This window comes from Falco peregrinus, chromosome 2 (genome assembly GCF_023634155.1).
Source record: "Falco peregrinus isolate bFalPer1 chromosome 2, bFalPer1.pri, whole genome shotgun sequence".
Taxonomy (NCBI): Eukaryota; Metazoa; Chordata; class Aves; order Falconiformes; family Falconidae; genus Falco; species Falco peregrinus.
In genome coordinates this window covers 100,531,447-100,548,705 of record NC_073722.1, presented here as the reverse complement: position 1 = coordinate 100,548,705, position 17,259 = coordinate 100,531,447, and the positions used below count along the sequence as shown (strand labels likewise).

Genomic DNA, 17,259 nt, shown 5'->3' with positions numbered 1-17,259 from the left:
TCGCCACCAGCCAAGCCTGCCCCAGCCCTTATGAAAGACCAGGAACACAAGCACCCCATGTCGCCCTGGCTGGCTGTGCCAGTGTCCTCCCCTGCCCTCGGCGAGGATGGGGCAGATACAGCCACGTGCCACTGGCACCCACCCGCTGCCTTTGGGAGCATGGGCCTGAGGCCAGGGGCATCCTGGGAAGGGGCCGCAACCCCTGGCATTGGATGAGGATGGGGACAGGGACACAGCCTGCAGGGTTGCTGGTTCCTCTTGCCAGATTTCCAGCCCCCCAGCCAGTCACAGCCGAGCCAAGGCAGGGCGGAAGGCAGCATCGCCAGGCGTTAGGGAGGGGGAGGCAGGCTGGGATTTTGCAGAAGGAGCACTTGGGAAAGACAGGGATCCAGTGTTCCACGCCCACTGCAGTCCCAAATCCCTGGTACTCGGCATGTGGTGCATGATGTGTGGTGCCAGCACAATTGTCTGGTGCTCAGTACCTGGTGTGTGGCTCCCAGTACCCAATACCCACTAACTGGTATCTATTGCCCCCAATACCCAGTGGCTGGTGTGCAGCAGCTAGTGCCCAGTGCCTCCTGCCCGATATGTGGTACCTGCCGAGCAATGCATGGTGCTGGTGCCCATCATCAGAAGGTCACTGCCTGGTGCTGGGACTGTTCCTTCTCACCTGTACCAGCACCCAGTGCTGGGGCCTTGGGCCTTGTACCCGCTGCCTGCTCCCTGCGCTGGGACCCTGGACCTGGTGCATGGTGCGCTGTGCTAGTGCCCAGTACCTGGTACCCAGTCCCAGTGCGCTGTACCCGGTGCAGATGTCTGGTTCCCAGTACCCAGTGCCCTGTACTAAGTCACTGGCACTGGTGCCCCGGTGCCAATGCTGGAGCCCCATGCCTGGTGCTGCTGCCTTGTACCGCTGCCTGGTGTGCAGTGCCCAGTGCCCCGGTGCTGGTGCCTAGTGTGCAGTGCTCAGTGCTGGTGACAGGTGTTGCTGACCAGTGCTGATGCTAGTGCTGGGTGCTGATGCCGGTGTGCGGTGCGCAGTGCCTGGTACCAGTGCCCGGTGCTGATGCTGGTGCCCGGTGCCGGGCGCTGATACCGGTGCCCGATGCCGGTGCCCGGTGCTGATGCTGGTGCCGGGTGCTGATGCCGGTGCCATGGGTGCCGAGAGGCCGCCCCCGCCCCGCCCGCCGCCCGCCCCGCCCCGGGTGTCCCCCGCCCCCGCCGGCTGCTATTTCTGCTAATCCCGGCGGCAGGGCCCGGCCGTGCCGCTCGGCAGCCCCGCTCACGGACGGCGCCCGGCGCCGCAGCCATGGTAAGGCCGGCGGCGGGGGGGGGGCTGCACCACACCACACCACACCGCGCCGCACCGCACCGCACCGGGGGCTGGGCCCGCTCCCGCATCCCGGTGCCCTCCGTGAAGGTGACGGTGCGGCGGGGGCGGAGCGGGCCGGGGCTGCTGGTGCCGCAGCAGGGGAAGGGGGCATGGGCAGCGAGGCGACACCTGCCGGGTCCCGGCGATGGGGAGATGGGAGTAGGGGGGACACACCACGGGACTGCCTGCACGCCGCCCTTCACCGTGTCATCGGGGCGGGCGGCTCCCGGAAAGGCGACGCTGGCTCCAAGCGGCACCTGCGCGTCCCCGCGGCGTGTCCTTGCGTGGGCAGCGGGGGCCGCTCCCGAGTGGCCCCGAGCGGTCCCGTGGGTGACCCAACCGTGCCTTTGGCAGGTCCCCGGGCTGCGGTCCCGGCGGCTCTGCCAGGCTGGCTGGGCCCTCCCGCGGGGACGGCCGTGTATGCCCGCAGCCCGGCTGCGCTTCGGAGACGTTCCCGCGGTTACCGGCAAGGTCCGGGGCCGCCAAAGGCCTCCGCGGCTCGGCAGGAGCCTGCCCTGCGCCACTCGTCCTGCCTCACCCCTTTTCGGTGGTGGTAGGTCCCCAGGAGCCACCATCAGGGCCACGTCCCCGCAGAGACCTGGAGGCATTTGCCATGCCCAGGGTGAAGATGGAGGGTTGTGGCCGTGGCTCGCATGATGCTGGGGGGTTGCAACTGCTGGGACAACTGCCCTTGGTGGGGACTGTTGTGGCTGTCCTTCCCCAGCAGCCGCCGTGGGAACGGGACCGGCACATTCCTCCAGAGCAGGACACAGTGAAATCAGATAGGAGGGTGACTGGTGACTGGTGGAGGGTCACAACTGGCTCCTTCAAGCACTTTCCTGAAAGGCTCCAAACCACGGCTTTGGGGCTGGCCAGATCCAGGCTTGGAAGCATCTAGGGGGGAGGACGACAGCACAGCAGGGTACTGGAGGGGAGCTGGGCTCCCTTGTCTGTACACATGGGGTGAGCTGGGGCTGGAGGTGGGTGTGGGTGCATCCAGGAAGACCTGCAGAGCTGGACCTGGTGCCCCCCAACACTAGTGCCACATCCCTCTGTCTCCAAAGCTCACCTAGAGAAGGGATGAGCAGCTGTCCTCCTCAGCTGCTGCTCCCTACTCTTAGTGGACTGGATCTTCTTGCCTGTCCCCATGTGCTGAGACGCTGCCTTGTTTCCAGCCCAGACTGGCTCTGCTGTCACTTCCCAGCTTGTGGGGAGCCACCATGCATGGTGCCATCCCAGGGTCCCTGCTCAGATGCTCGTAGGTCCTTCAAGCTGGAGGATTCCCTGCAGGAAAGGGGCTGGGACTGCTGGACCAAGGGATGTGTTGGCGAGGCTTTGAGTCCACGTGCTCACCTGCCTAGTGCTGACCCCCTGCCCAGACTGGGGACCCATGCTGCTGCCTGCCCCTGCATCCATAGGGTGCCCAGCACCCTGCTCCTGTTTAAAGCTGTTGGTAGACTCTGTTTCCCAACTGGGATGCTGCTGTGGTGGGAGGGGGAGAGCTGGAAGTGAGAAGCTCCGACTGCAGCAAGCATGCCAACGGGAGCCTCCCCTGCATCTGGAGGCAGTTGGAAGCAGGCACAGTGCAGGTGCTGGCTACCCCTGAAGGACCCAGGGCTGGTCCTGGCAGAGCTGGGCTTTGGCAGGGGCCACCATGCCCTTGTCCCATGTAGGGTTTGTACCTTTGGGACAGGGGTGTTTGTTCCTGGGGTGCTCAGCTGTTGTGCTGCAGTGGAGTGGCACATACTGTGCCATGGGTAGCACATATGGATGTCACTTTAAGTGGGCTGGGGATGCCTCAGCCAGCCTGGCTTCGGGGACAGCACCTTGCTGGGGTATTCCTTTCCTTTCCTACTGGGAAAAACACATCCCATGGGAATGTAGTGCCCAGGGGGAAATATGCAGTTGGTGGCTTTCCTGGCTCAGAATGCTTCTGTGCCCCCCCTCCCCCCTGCCTCCTCCCCCCTGCCACAGCCCTAGGGCTGTCACCACGTGGGGAAGGTGTGATGCAGTGTGACAGGCGGGGACAAGGCAGCTCGAGTGCCACCTCACTGGAGCTGCTGGGCTGGTGACAGCCGTGCCTCTGAGTGCCCGCTTGTGCGCAGCCGGCTGTGTAATCCGCTTATGGGGGCACCGGCACAGCCCCAGGCTCTCGCTGCATTAAATCCCTGCTCCTGCTGGGAGTGTGTGGTGGGACACTTGGAAAGCAATGGGTGCTGTTGGAGAGCTGTGCTACACTGGGCAGGGTGGATTTTGGGGGTCGAGAGTCACTGCCGATGGGGTGCAGAGCCTGGCTAGGCTGGTGGGATGATGGTGGGGTGCTGCAGCCTGTAAGGGGGGGGGGGGGGGGCAAAAGGGGCTGCAAAGCCATCAGGGAGCTCCCTTAGAGAGGTGTGGTGTCAGCTGGGGATGGTGGCATTACTCCCCTAGGACCAGGCCAAGCAGGGATGGCTGAAGCCAGGTGGGCATGGCAGGGTCTCTGCCGCTGGCACTGGGTGGCCTTGAAGCTGCAGCAGGGAGATCCAATGCTGGGGTTAGGAGTATGGCTGGGACCCAGGGATGCTGGGGACTGGCACAGAAGCATCCAGGCCCCTCTCTGTGTCTGACAGGCTCACGGTTCATCGCACCCATACCGGCACCAGCCGACGCTTCAGGGCTTTTTAGTGCTTTCCTGGCGAACGCAGCCCTTCTGTGGCCAAGTGACCCCGGCTCCGCACCTGAGCTGCTTTGATGCATTTTGACACTTATCAAGGTGAATCACTGTCCCTGGTGACCCCTGACAGTGACAGCTCGGGCACCCTGGCTGCCATCCAGGGCTCCTCCTGGCACACTGTTAACTCTTTGCCTCCCCAAGAATGAGCCAGGGAAGTGGAAGTAGGACCACTGGAGCTTCTGCCAGGAATCCCTGTGGTGGGCATCATCCCTGCTTCTCCCAGCCCAGGGTTAAGTCCTTCCCAGCCAGACCCATCAGGCCCAGCTACAGCAGCAACTTTGAGCTGTGCAGAGAAACTTTAATTTCCTGGAACAAAAGTGCTGAGTTTTCAAAGAGTCTTCCATGGAAAACTGGTTTTCTCCCCTCAAAGAGGCTGTGGGGCCCTGCTGGGGCAGCTGCAGGGAGCTCCAGGGTGGGAAGCAGGAGAGGACCTGGTGTGCACCGGAGTGGAAGAGGTTTTTGTCCTGGGATAGAGGTGTTTCCAAGAGCTGAATGTCATCCTGGACTGTAGCCAAGCTGTGTGCTCAGCCCAGGGGGGCTGCTGGTGGTGGTAGTGGTGATGACAGTGGTGGCCATGCAGCCCCCCAGGACCTGGTTGACCACCTTCTTGGCCAAGGGTGCTTTGCTGGTCCTTGACATCTCAACAACTGGGCAGGAGCTGGGCTTGACTGCCCTGGGGCTCCCTCTGCCCTCCAGTCTCAGGGCAGAGTCTGGCTGCTGGGTGCTGTGGGCGCCCAGGCTGCCGTGCCTGCCCAGGGAGGAGTTATGCTAATGCTGCTCCCCATCCCTCAGCACAGCCGGGGCCATTTGACATCCTCTCCTGGCCACGGGTGCTGCTGGTTCTGCCATGGCCACCTGCCCTGAGCTGCAGCCTGGGAAAGAGGTATGGGGACAGAATCCTTCCTGTCAGGGTGAGAGAGGGGGCAGGTGGGGATGGGGGACCTGGAGCACCCTGGTGCTGAGGGAAGGTGCCACAGTCAATGCTCCATCCCCAGGACAGCCTTGCTGGGATATGCACCTGCTGCAGGACCCCCAGGGATGCAGTGCAGACCTGGCCTGTGCCACAGCATTGCTGAGGCTTTGGCTTCTCTAGGGGTGGGGGGCAAGGGGGAGCCATGAAGGGATGGAGCCATGAGGGATAGAGTGGCAGCAGGGCTGGGGTGCTGGTGGCATTGTCTCCCATCCCTGTGTGGCCCCTGGCCAGGCTGTGGTGAGGTGGGAAATTCTGCTGAGCCCCCCAAGGTCAAGGTCGGTGAGGAAGAGGGTGCTGTGGTCACACCTGCTGAGCACTATAACCTGCTGGGGGAGAGGGGAGCATGGGGGGGCCCTGTAGCTCCTGCCATGGGGGCACCTGCTACCCCCCCAAGACTGGCACTGTGGCCCCCCTATGCCAGTGGCCGTGGGGCCACCAGGGAGCAGGCATGCAAGCACACAGCCTGGCAGCGCTGTGACCTTGTTTCCAGCCCACTAATTCAGTGCATCTCGCCTTGCCGGCGGCGTGACTGCCTGTCCCTCCGATGGAGCGGGGACAATGTTCCCGTGGAGGGCTCTTGCCTTGAGGCTCTGAACTGATGGGGCACTCGCTCCCAGATGTGAGCCTGAAGGGTCAGGAGCTTCCCCATACCCTGTGTGCCCCACATTTGGGGGTCCCACTGCATGTGGGGCTGGGGTCTTCTGGCAGTTGCTGTGGAAGGGCATTGGGGACCCTGGTGCCTGCTGGCAGGAGGGCTCAGTCCTGCAGGAGCCACTGTCAGACATGCCCTTGGGAATGCACCTCCTCCCACCAGAGCTTGTAAACAGGATCCCAGTCCTGCCACCCTACGGGGCCACCAGCTTGGGGGCTGCTGTGACTGGCCCCTGCCCCGGCCCCTGCCTGGGGTTGCTGCCTGCACCAGCTCCAGGACAGGCAGAGCCAGGGCAAGGGGGTGTGGGTGTCCTGGTGCTTGCGAGGACACAGCCTGAGCATGGCTGTGGGGTTTGTAACCCCTTTGCATGACAGGTTTTGTTGCCCTGAGCCCATTGCGCATGGGGTTGGTGATGGCTATGGGTCAGGTCCTCTGTCCTGGCTGTCCACTGGGACTGCAGGGATGGAAGCCCCTTGTGATATTGCCTGTGCTGAGACCCTGCGAGTGGGCAGACCCCTGCCTGCCATCTGCCTCCCCATTGGGTCCAGCCCTACTGCCAGCACTGCCGCCACTGCTGTTCATCTCTCCTTGGTGTCTCTCCTTCCTGGCACCCCCTCCCTGTCCTCCTGGCAGGACATGGGGTGTGCAGGTTTCCTGGCTACCCCAGAAGACCCCGAGGAGCAGCAGGGTGCCCAGGGGGAAGGTCCTCATCCCTGTCCCCTGGAGTGCCAGGAGCTGGCTGCCGTCCCTGCATGGCAAGCTGTAAGCACCCGGGGTGCATGGGACCATGGCTGTCTCCACTGCTGTTCCCATGGCTGTCCCCAGGTTGGTGGCTGGTCCCCTGGGGTGGCCATGTCACCCCTCTCCTCCCATCCCTGCCATCCTTAAAGTGCATGTATCTGGCTGCTATGGCCTGGGGTCTTGTGATGCTGGGTTGGGTGATGTCACCTTGTACTGGCACTGCCACCGTCGATGTCACCTCCTCCCTTCATCCACAGATAAAGCGTTTCCTGGAGGAGGACTCAGAGGAGGCTGAGCTGACCCAGCTTCTGAGAGATTGCCCACCGGCTGACAGCCCCAGGAAGGTGGAGCCCACAGAGAGCCGTCGGGAGCCTGGCCACCCCCTCTGCGGTGTGGGCAGGGTCCCCCCTGATGAACCTGCTGACGAGAGGGACCCCAAGATCTTCTCCCGGTCTCGGCCCTTGGATTTTCACCAGCACATTGCCGCCCCCCCACCCCCCAGCCCCAACCGTCCCAGGAGCCCCTGGGGGCAGCTGGACCCCTACGACTCCTCTGAGGTGCAGGATGTATCTGTGGGGAGGGGGGGGCATGGGGTGAGGGGCTGCAGCAGTCTCACCCTCTGAACCCAAAGGGTTTGGGCAGGCATGGCCTCATCACATGGTGCTCCAACCCTGGGGGACCCCTTGGTGGAGAAGGGGGTGGCCTGTCAGGGTGGGGGTGGGATGGTGGTGTCCCCTGTCCCATGTTCCCTTTGCCCACAGGATGACAAGGAGTATGTGGGCTTTGCCACACTGCCCAACCAGGTCCATCGGAAGTCAGTGAAGAAGGGGTTTGACTTCACCCTCATGGTGGCAGGTACAGGGGGGCCAGGCCTGGCACAGGGGATGCTGACCCGACTCTGGATCCCAGAAGCCATGTGGTGGGGGGGTGGTACCAGCTTCCACCCCTCACCCTTGTCCTCCTGTCCCAGGGGAATCTGGGCTAGGCAAGTCCACCCTGGTCAACAGCCTCTTCCTGACGGACATGTACAGAGACCGCAAGCTGCTGAATGCTGAAGGTGAGGGTAATGGTCCCAGAGATGGGGTGTCCCGGGGGGTGGCAGAGCCCTGTGACACTCCCAGAGGGCTGCAACCCCTCTCCCTGCCCAATCGGGCTCCTCTGGGTCTCTGAAGCTGCACGTGGCATGTTGCTGGCACTGAGGACTGCCCCAAGGCAGCAAGACACCACCCCCAGTCCCCCCTCCCTCCCCCCACCCCCCCCCCCACCCCCCCCACCCCCTTCCGGCATGGGGACCCCTGCGGGACCATTGTCCCTGCTGGGAAAACAAGACCCAGCTTGTTGGGGCTTGGCTGGAGCCGCAGCAAATCTGGGAGGCTGGGGACAGTCGGGGTCCAGGGCACGTGCCGCTTCAGCTGCAGCCAGTTTTTGAATTAAAATCGCCCAAAGTTGCCCAAATCCCCAGGGGCTTGAGACAGTTGTTTGATTTGTTTCTATTGCTTGAAACAAAAGTTAAAACGTGTGTGGCCGCATGCCCTCCCATGCAATGGGAGTCCTTGGGGATGCAGGGACATGAGGGGGTCCTGAGGGTAAAGGGGCATGTGCAGTCCTGGATCTGTGGGGTCACATGTGGGGAGCTAAAAATGCTCCCACAGTGATGCCTGGCCCCAGCAGATCCCCGTGCTGCTGGAACAAGGCTGTCAGAGGCTGGTGGCAGCACAGCCACTGAGGGATGGGTGTGCATCCATGTGGATGCAGGGAGCCATGGCATCAAGCATTATCTCTTGGCACTGGACCCTGGCATGTGTCGGGGCTGATCCTACAAAGCCACCCCAGCCCCCAGGGTGGGGTGTGATACCTGGGGGCTGTAATATCTCCTTGTGTCACCTCCATAATCTCTTATCTGGGGTGCCTCCCCTGTCAACATGTCTCCTGCCACCACAGAGCGCATCACACAGACAGTGGAGATCACCAAGCACATGGTGGACATCGAGGAGAAGGGTGTCAAGCTGCGCCTGACCATTGTGGACACGCCAGGCTTTGGTGATGCTGTCAACAACACAGAGTGGTGTGTCCCATGGTGGGGGGGGTCTCACTGGGGCTGGGCAGCACCACTGTGAGTGGCTCTGAGCATGGGATGCCCATGGCTCGTTGGGCTGTGATGCTGCGCCATGAGAGGTGTTGAGTTGAGGGCTCAGGGAAAGCCTGGGGGTCCCACAGGGGAGAGAGTCACCTTCCTGTCCCTGCAGCTGGAAGCCAGTGGCTGACTACATTGACCAGCAGTTTGAGCAGTATTTCCGTGATGAAAGTGGCCTCAACCGGAAGAACATCCAGGACAACCGTGTCCACTGCTGCATCTACTTCATCTCACCCTTTGGCCACGGGTATGGGCAGCCCCTGCCTATGCTGCTGGGATGTTGGGGGTTGGGGAAAGGGCTTGGTGGGGTGGTGCTCACCAGGCTCCCCTCACAGACTCCGGCCCTTGGATGTGGAGTTCATGAAAGCCCTGCACCAGCGGGTAAACATCGTGCCTGTGCTGGCCAAGGCTGACACCCTGACCCCCACTGAGGTGGAGCGTATGAAGAACAAGGTAAGGAGAGGTTGGCCCAGCCTGGAACTGTCCCTGGGGCTGGGGGTGTCCTGGGGGCTGGGGTCCCTGCTTGGCTGGGGGCTCTCTTCATTCCCTGCCTGGACTTTGCCATGGAGCGTCCTCTATGCTTGCAGCACTGTAGAAGACCATGTTGCCCACATGGCCACCAAGGACACGTCTCCCTGGTGCTCAGCTGGAAGGTGGAAGGGTCTGGGGGTGTTGTCCATGACATCTAGTCTGGGGAGGAAAAGGCTTTTGTGGGTCCTTTGGGGACACCAATGCTGTGTGGTGCTTCCCACCTTCTTTCCAAGGGCCAGAGCCCTGCCCTCAGTGGGTCTGTCTGCCTCCAGATTCGGGAGGAGATCGACCACTACGGCATCCGCATCTACCAGTTCCCCGAGTGTGACTCAGATGAAGATGAAGAGTTCAAGCTGCAGGACCAGGCACTGAAGGTGGGTCTGGCTCCTCCAGCTCCATCCTCGGAGGGGCAGAGCCCCATGCTGGGAAGACATGTCATCCTGGGGTACTCTTAGGACTCTTTGGGGCCACACGAACTCTCCAGAAGCCCCAGCGTGATGGGGTTGGTACATATCACACTACCCAGATGCGTCACCAAGACCCCATGGGTGCCACCTACAGCTTGGTGGGATGGGGCTGGGGTGGAGAAACCCATACCATGACTGCTGCTGTCCCATCTGGGGCTCTCCGAAGCTGGGGCTCTGGAATATCATGGCAAATGGGTGCTGGACATGGCTGAGGAGATGCATGTGGAGTGATGTGGGCCACAGCGGACAGGACCAAGCCCTGCTGACTCCCACTATCTTCTTGCAGGAGAGCATCCCCTTTGCTGTCATTGGCAGCAACACAGTTGTGGAGGCCAAAGGCCGGCGCATCCGTGGGCGCCTCTACCCCTGGGGCATTGTGGAAGGTAACACTGGGCTGTGTCCCTGGCATCCCACTCGCCTTTTGGGGACAGGGAGACCACGTACCCCATCTCTGTGCTGCTTGGCTTTGTGGGGTTAGGGGGATGCAGGGGGCTGGCTGTGGCCCCCTGACCTTGGGCTCCCCTGCAGTGGAGAATCCTTCCCACTGTGACTTTGTGAAGCTGCGGACAATGCTGGTGAGGACCCACATGCAGGACCTCAAGGACGTGACACGGGAAACCCACTACGAGAACTACCGCACGCAGTGCATCCAGAGCATGACCCGCATGGTTGTGAAGGAGAGGAACCGCAAGTATGGGGCTGGGAGTGGAATGCCAGGCTGGGGGGCGGGGGGGCTTCTTTTCTCTTTGGGGTGACCCCAGCCCATTGCAAGTGGTGATCTTGGGGGGCTTCGGGTTGTGTGCGGGTCCATGCTGGGCAGCATGGTGGGCTGGGGAAGGAAGCTTCAGGGGCATGGTGGGGAGACCCAATGAAGTGGGGGGCCCTTCCCATGCCATTGGGCTGGGGCTAGCTGGGGGAAGTAGTGAGGGGGACCCTGTGTATCCCCAAGGCTGGGTCTGTCTTAAAGGGGATACTCCAGCAGTGAAGGAGAGACTCTTTTCCCCTAGAACTGGCTGTTGAGGGATGCCCCAGAAGTGGTGGGGGTGCTCTGCATCCCTCAGAGCTGGGGCTGGTTTTCTGGGTGTGTGTGTGTGCGGGGGGATGCTGCAGCAGCGAGGGGTACCCTGCAGTCACCAGGGCTGGAGCAGGTGCCAAGCAAGCAGCTGGTGCTGGGGCTCTGCTGCTAGTACCAGCCAGATTCATGGCACTCACATCCCCTTTAGCCAATCCAAGTTGCTGGGAGGAGCCCCCCAAAGCAGGTTCCCTGGTGGGACCCTCTAGCCAGGGGGCTGTGGAGGCTCTGCGGGTCATGGGGGACCAAAACAACAGCACCAGTGGAGGGGTGGTGGTGACTGTAGGTGCCTCTAAGCTGGTCTCTCCATACATGCTGCCGGAGAAGGCGGCATCCCTCTGTGCTGAGGCTGTGCTGTGTCGACTGCTCCGCTGACTGAGCCAGGATCTGGCCGGGGCTACGTTGGGCCCCTGCCACCCTCCACCCCATGCCCATCCCCCTGGCCCGTATATAAAGTACTTGCTGGTACCCAATGCTGTCTTGGTCGTTCTGTGCCCACACAAGGGCCAGGCAGCCACTCTCAAGGAGATCTGGCCCTGTGGCCGTCCACCTGTTGCACAAATGGCCCTTGTGGTGCCAGCACCACTGGTGGTGCTGGGAGGACACTGTGTGCCGGTGGCGTCGCCCTGGCTCACCCAGGCAAGGAGGGGCTGGGGGGATGGGTCTGTTTGGTGGCACCTAGCTTTCCCCAGCCAAAGGCTGCCCAAGGGAAGGGTTGCAGGGTGGGCATCCCCCATTGTACTTCCCTGCCAGGGGGATGCAATTTTGGGGTACAGGAGGCAGTGGCAGACAGTCTTCTCTGGGCTGGTTTAGCTGCTTGCCTTGCTGGCTCAGGCCTTGTCTTGCTGCCAGGGATGGAAGGAGCTCAATGTCCCCTCTCAGCCTCAGGTCCCCTACAGTGAGGAGCCGTGACAACAGGCAGCAACTTCCAAAGCGGTTCAAAATGCGGCCAAAACCTATTCCACACACTGGCACAGCCCCACAGCACAGCAGGACCCTGCAGGGCAGAGGTGGCCCAGCCTGCCCATGTAACATCCGCTGTGCCCATCACCCCTTTGCATGCAGAGGGAGTGCACTGGTGGTGGCACATGGTGGTGGCACGTGGTGGCATGCGTGACCCCTGCCAGCCACTGTGGCTGTGTCCCAGCCATGTCCGTTACCCACTGGGGTAGCACGTGGCATCCACAGGGACCCGGCCAGGAAAGCTAGTCCCTCCCTGTTGCTGCTGGCCATGGGAGAAACCATCGACTTGGCTGGCCGTGACTGTGTGGTGGGATGGCCCCAGGGGGATACTTGCTGCTCCCTCCAGCAGGGATGGGCTTGAATGGGAACTCGTGCTCAGGAGAAGGGTTGCAGAGCATCCGTCCTGGGGCTCGCTGGGAAGTGGGGTGCCTGGGAGCCCACTCTGCAGTGGGTCTGTGGCTGTGAGAGAAGGGAGATGCCAAGTTTAAGATGTTTTAAAGCAGCAGAGAAAATACTGGGCAAGGAGAGCCCAACCCCAGCTTGAAGAACCTGGTGGGATGCTTCCCAAAATGGGAGAGCATGGAGAAAGCCAGGTAGGGCTCTCTGTCCTGGGAGGGTCCCTGGCACCCCTTACTGTGGTGGTGCTTCCCTGGATCTCCCCAGACTGCTGTGTGGCAGGTCAAGAGTGCTGAGGTTTTGGGGAATGCCAGGAGCTGCCACTTATACCCTCCCTCCCTGGAAAAAGGCCCAGTGCAATGCTGGCCGGGATGCTTAGGGTCTGTGCAGGTGGGTGTTGGGTACGCGGCAAGGTTTGGGGTCTTTGGGCTGCAGCATCCTTGGGGAATGTCCCCCATGGGGGGCCAGCAGGGCTGTGGCAGCATCCTCACCTCCTCTCTCTGCCCACAGCAAGCTGACACGGGAAAGTGGGACAGATTTCCCCATCCCTGTTATCCCCCCGGTACCTGATGCGGAGACAGAGAAGCTCATCCGGGAGAAGGATGAGGAGGTGAGTGCAGGGGAGGGCTGAGTCCCCCCAGTCCCCCCCCCCCCTCCATGTCCCCAGCCCCAGTGATGGCACGGCTGCAAGGGACCACCCTTCCTGCAGCATCCCAGCAGCTGTTGCTCCTCAGGCCAGGGTGAGGAGGTGTTGGAGGGGGATCAGAGGGCTTCCCCCACAAGTCCCACAGCACACAGATCTGGGTGATCCCAATCTGCTTGGGATGCTTGATCCGAATATGTTTGCAAGGGAGCTGGCGTGCCTGTGGGTGTCAGCACCCCACTATGATCCCCCACTCTGCTCCCTTCCAGCTGCGACGGATGCAGGAGATGCTCCAGAAGATCCAGAAGCAGATGAAGGACTCACACTAGCCCCTTTTTTCTCCTCCTCCTCACCCCCCCCAGATCAGAAATGTTTACATCATGCTCCATCCTGCCCCGGCCCTGCTGCGAGACTCAATACCAACACTGCACCCACCACCTTAAGCTGCTGCGGTATCGCCTTATCCAACTGACCAGTGCCCATCTCATGGGGACAGTGAGGGGACAGGGCATCCAGCCTTGGGAACACCTGTCCTGGCCAGATTGCTGCCCCTCTCCCTCTCCTCGAGGCTGGGGACAGCTTTGTCCCCTGAGCTTTGGCTTTTCTTGTTTCCCTTGCAGCTCTGGGGAGGGCCACCATCCAGCCTGCTCCCCACGTCGTGTCCTTTGTCCCCATGTCACCTCAGGCTGCCTGCTTACAGCCTTTATGCTCAGCTTGGCCCTGGCTTAAGGGAAGAGGAAAGGGGACCAGAGGAAACGGTACCCAACCTCCCCAACACTGCAGCTGCCCTGCAGTGGGGAACAGGGCTGCTCCCCACTGGCCTCTGCTGACACAGATAGACAGCAGACCCTGGGGACCAAGGGGACAGAGGGGCAGCGCCCATCCTGGCCCGGGTGGCAGCTGGCACTTAGACCCTTAGCCACCTCTGTGCCAGCACCCATGCAAGGAGTGACTGAAGCATGGCTGTGTCCAGCCCTGTGTCCTCAGCAGGGACCCTATCCTCAAGGTACTCCTTGGGAGTACCCTCGGTCCCCAGGTGGTGGTGAGGGCTGTGGCAGGGAGACCACTGGGGAATCACAGTCCCTGGAGAAAGTTCCTTGAACATCAGAGGCTGGGTGCCCAGCCCGGTACCCCCTTGATGTTGGCCCTGTAAAGCAATAACGACTATCCCATGCCTGTGGTGCTTCCTGACCTATGGCAGCAGGAGTATCCCTCGCTGGCATTTTGGCCCCTGGTGCCACTTGCTTGTCTGTGGTATCCCTCTGTGTCCCCAGGATGTCCCTGTCCCTGCTGCTTCCTGGCAGAGCATCACTGTGTGTCCCTCAAGGATGTCCCTGTTCATGTTGCTTCCTGGCAAAACACTGCTCTGTGTCCCCTGTGATGTCCCTATCTGTGTTGCTGCCCTGCAGAGCACTGTATTGTGTCTCCCCAGGATGTCCCCATCTTCTTTGCTTCCCAGCAAAGCACTGCTGCGTGTCCCTGGGGCAAGCCGTGGCCTGCACCTTCTGGCCAGCAGCCACAGGGCATTCCAGGGGAGATGGATGCAATCCCCCACAAACCTCCCTGCTCTGCCCTGGCTATGGGGAAAGACAAAAGGGGACAGTGAGGCTGCACAGTGGAGGCAGAACTGGGAGCAGGTGGGATCACTGGGAGCTTGCTGGCATGGGGATGCATCCCCTCCTTGGCAGGACTACCTGAGCTGGGGTCCCCCGGGTAGGTTTACACCTGAGCAAGGGGTTTGCATCCAGGTGGCTTGGCTGATGGGGGCTGTGTTCAGCTGAGGCTGGGAGGGGGTGCTGGGGCAGCATCTGGCATGTGCCACCCGTGTCCCTGTGCCAGCTGGAGGGTCCCTTGGCCCCTGCAGGCAGGGACCCCACGGGCAAGGCCATGCAGAGTGTATTAGCGCTTTCCTGTTTTTTAATCTTGCTATTTTCTTACAGAAGTACCTACCTTTGCATGATGGTCATAGAGGCATTTATGAAAGAATAAGCAGAGTATAGGTTTATAAATTCTTATAAAGCTAGTGGAAATATTTTTATCCTTCCCAACTGTTCTCAATAAATACCACTGACCTGGCTTGTCTGCAACCCTGAGTCACTTCTGCACAGGCAGTGGGCACCCCAAGTCCCTGGGCAAGCAAGGACAGGGCTGATGGTGGCCATCCCTGTGGCCTCTTACTCCTGGCTCCTGTTTTGCTGACAAAGGCTCAAAATGGATCTTTTGCAGGGGGGGTGGTTATGCTGCACCCACAGGGGTACCCACCTTCGCATGGGGTGGGAGACCCCCATGGGACCCAGCTCTGGGGATGAGGTCCCACCTGCCTGCTGCTGGCTTGGGGTCCCATGGCCCTGGGAGATGCTGGTGTTGGGGCCATGATGGGAACTGTGGGTAAAATTCCAGGGGATGAAATTACCCTCCATATGCTGCCCCCAGGCATCTTCATGCCCCCCACAGTGGGGTGACTCCAGCTGGGAGACACCACGGGCACTTGTATGGCTGGGCCTCTCTTGTGAGTACCAATGCCTGGTTACCACAGCTTGGCTTCACCAGGAGCTTATGGAGTGAGCAGAGTGGCCCCAGGATGGATGAGCTATGTCTCTATCTGCCTTCCAGTGGGCATCATCCACCTACACCCTGTTATCCCTCCCAAGGCAGGGTATTGGGGTGATCCTGCACCCCACACTGTGACACTCTGCAGCAGCCATCATGCACATGGCACAGGGCTGTACCTGTCCCCCTGCACCCTTCAGGGCTGGGCTGTGGGAAGCACATCCCCAGGCACCCCTAAACTCCCCACCCCTCCATGGGCATCCCTGCCCCTGATGCCTTAATCACCCTGAACATCCTCACCTGGCTCCCACCCACACCCTTGACACCCTATTTAAGCTCAGCAGCCTATGTGCTTGGCTTAGCCCTGTCCTCACTCGCTTGCTTATGGCATTTCCTGGCTTCCCCAGGTGTTTTACTTCCATCCAATGGATGCTGGACATGCAGTGGGGTCTGATGCTACCACCATGACTCTGCTTGCTGCCCTGGGATGGTGGGTGCTGGGGTGACCCACAGTCCCCAGCTCGTTTGCTGTGCAAAGCACCCTGCAATCCCTGCTGTTGACCTCATGGGAAGCCTGTGGATGCAGGGAGGGGAACATGACTGGAAAACCAGCCTTCCCCTCACCCTGAGGGCATTCCCATTGCCCTGTGCCCCCTCTCTGTGCACTGTAGGCTCTCCCCATCTCTCTTCCCCTGCACATCCTCCCTCCAGTCCCTCTGGTGCTAAATACCATCAGTTCCTGTGATGCCCTGTGCTGGCACTCACTCCTGCCCCACAACCTCACATCCCTGCCTGGCCTGCCCATGTCACCCCGTTCCTTTTTGCCCCCGTACCCCAATCAGCTCTGATCCCTTCTGCAGGGATGGGTCCTCTCTGGTCCCATCCTGCTTCCTGTGCTCGAGCACCTTCAGCTTGGCTCTGGTCCTTTCTGTGCTCACTCACACCCCTGTGTGACAACCCCTACACTCTCCAACCCCCTTCCCCCTCCCCATATATGCCTGCATCCCCTCCAGACCTCTCTGCTTGCTGCCTCTAAGACCCTTCCTGGGTTTCTGTGCCCCCTGCTCTGGTCTGCTCCAAGCCCCTCTGGGTCCATTCAGACCTCTCTGCCCCTTCCTCCACTCCCTGTGTGACAGAGCTGCCTGCAAGGGCAGTGAGAGCTCGGGCAGGCCCTGTGTCCCCTGTGGATGGGATCTTGCCCACGGTCTCGCAGGGAATGGAGCCCAGAAAGAGGGTCTGCTTTTGGCTGCTCCCTTGGCTGCTTTTGGTTGCCTGTGGCATGGCCAGGCTGGGACAAGCACCAGCTGCCTCCTTCCCAAGGTAAGATTGAGCTGCTCAGGTCAGTGTGGATGTTTTGGCAGTTGCTCTCCTTGCTTGTGCTCTTTAGATGACCTAAATCACAGAGCACAAAATACTTCCCATGAGGATTTCTCCCAGACAGACACTCACGTCAGAGCCAGGGAGCTCCCGAGTGAGAGCCATGCCATTGCCATCACTGACCCCTGCATGGATGGCAAAAGTCTGTTGAGTGTATGGTTATATTATTTTTCTCTGCTAACATGGCCAAAGCATTTCCAAGGGGTTCCCCAGAGGTCCTTGGCAGAGAGCTAAGGCCAGACTCTGCATTTCTGTGGTCTCTGCCTCACCAAAGACGCACCAGGTTTGGTCTTCCAGCAAGCTGAGTGATGCTGTTGATATGCTGGAGGGAAGGGACAGCATCCAGGGGGACCTGTACAGGCCGGCACAGTGGGTCCATAAGAACCTCATGAAGTTCAACCAGGCCAAGTGCAAGGTCATGCACCTGGGTCAGGGCAATCCCCAGCACCAGACAGGGTGGGGTGGGTGGGTGGACTGATAGAGAGCAGCCCTGCAGAGAAGGATGGGGGGATACTGCATCCAGCTCTGGGGTCCCCAGCACGAGACAGGCATACAGCCCTGGTAAAATGGGTGCAGAGGAAGCAACCAAAATGGTCCAAGAGCTGGAACACCTCCACTATGGAGGGAAGTTACCTTGTGGGGAGCTGCCAGCCACACCCACTGCCTGCTATACCT

The 17,259-nt window shown here is 61.0% G+C and overlaps 1 protein-coding gene across 3 annotated transcripts; it reads left to right on the top strand.

The window, feature by feature from the left end:
* The first annotated feature begins 1,208 nt into the window (after positions 1–1,208).
* Positions 1,209–17,032, top strand: SEPTIN4 (septin-4). Of its 3 annotated transcripts, none has more exons than XM_055796883.1 (12): positions 1,209–1,312; positions 6,709–7,008; positions 7,213–7,306; positions 7,422–7,508; positions 8,393–8,516; positions 8,698–8,832; positions 8,921–9,038; positions 9,389–9,490; positions 9,870–9,966; positions 10,112–10,274; positions 12,525–12,624; positions 12,927–17,032. In XM_055796883.1, the coding sequence occupies exons 1-12, from the start codon at positions 1,310–1,312 to the stop codon at positions 12,984–12,986; spliced, it is 1,383 nt and encodes a 460-aa protein (XP_055652858.1). In that variant the 5' UTR covers positions 1,209–1,309; the 3' UTR covers positions 12,987–17,032. The 3 variants fall into 3 exon arrangements, with proteins under 3 accessions (XP_055652858.1, XP_027640552.2, XP_055652861.1); XM_027784751.2 differs by lacking the exon at positions 1,209–1,312 and adding an exon at positions 4,882–4,968; XM_055796886.1 differs by lacking the exons at positions 1,209–1,312; positions 12,525–12,624; positions 12,927–17,032 and adding exons at positions 4,882–4,968; positions 10,983–12,514.
* Positions 17,033–17,259: the final 227 nt, after the last annotated feature.

Bases quoted from the DNA above. Each gene is read 5' to 3' on its own strand.
- SEPTIN4 (XM_027784751.2), top strand. From the start codon at position 4,933: ATGGCCACCTGCCCTGAGCTGCAGCCTGGGAAAGAG. The intron at 8,517-8,697 runs GTGTGTCCCATG...CTGTCCCTGCAG, and splicing joins GCTGTCAACAACACAGAGTG to CTGGAAGCCAGTGGCTGACT. The intron at 9,967-10,111 runs GTAACACTGGGC...GCTCCCCTGCAG, and splicing joins CCCCTGGGGCATTGTGGAAG to TGGAGAATCCTTCCCACTGT.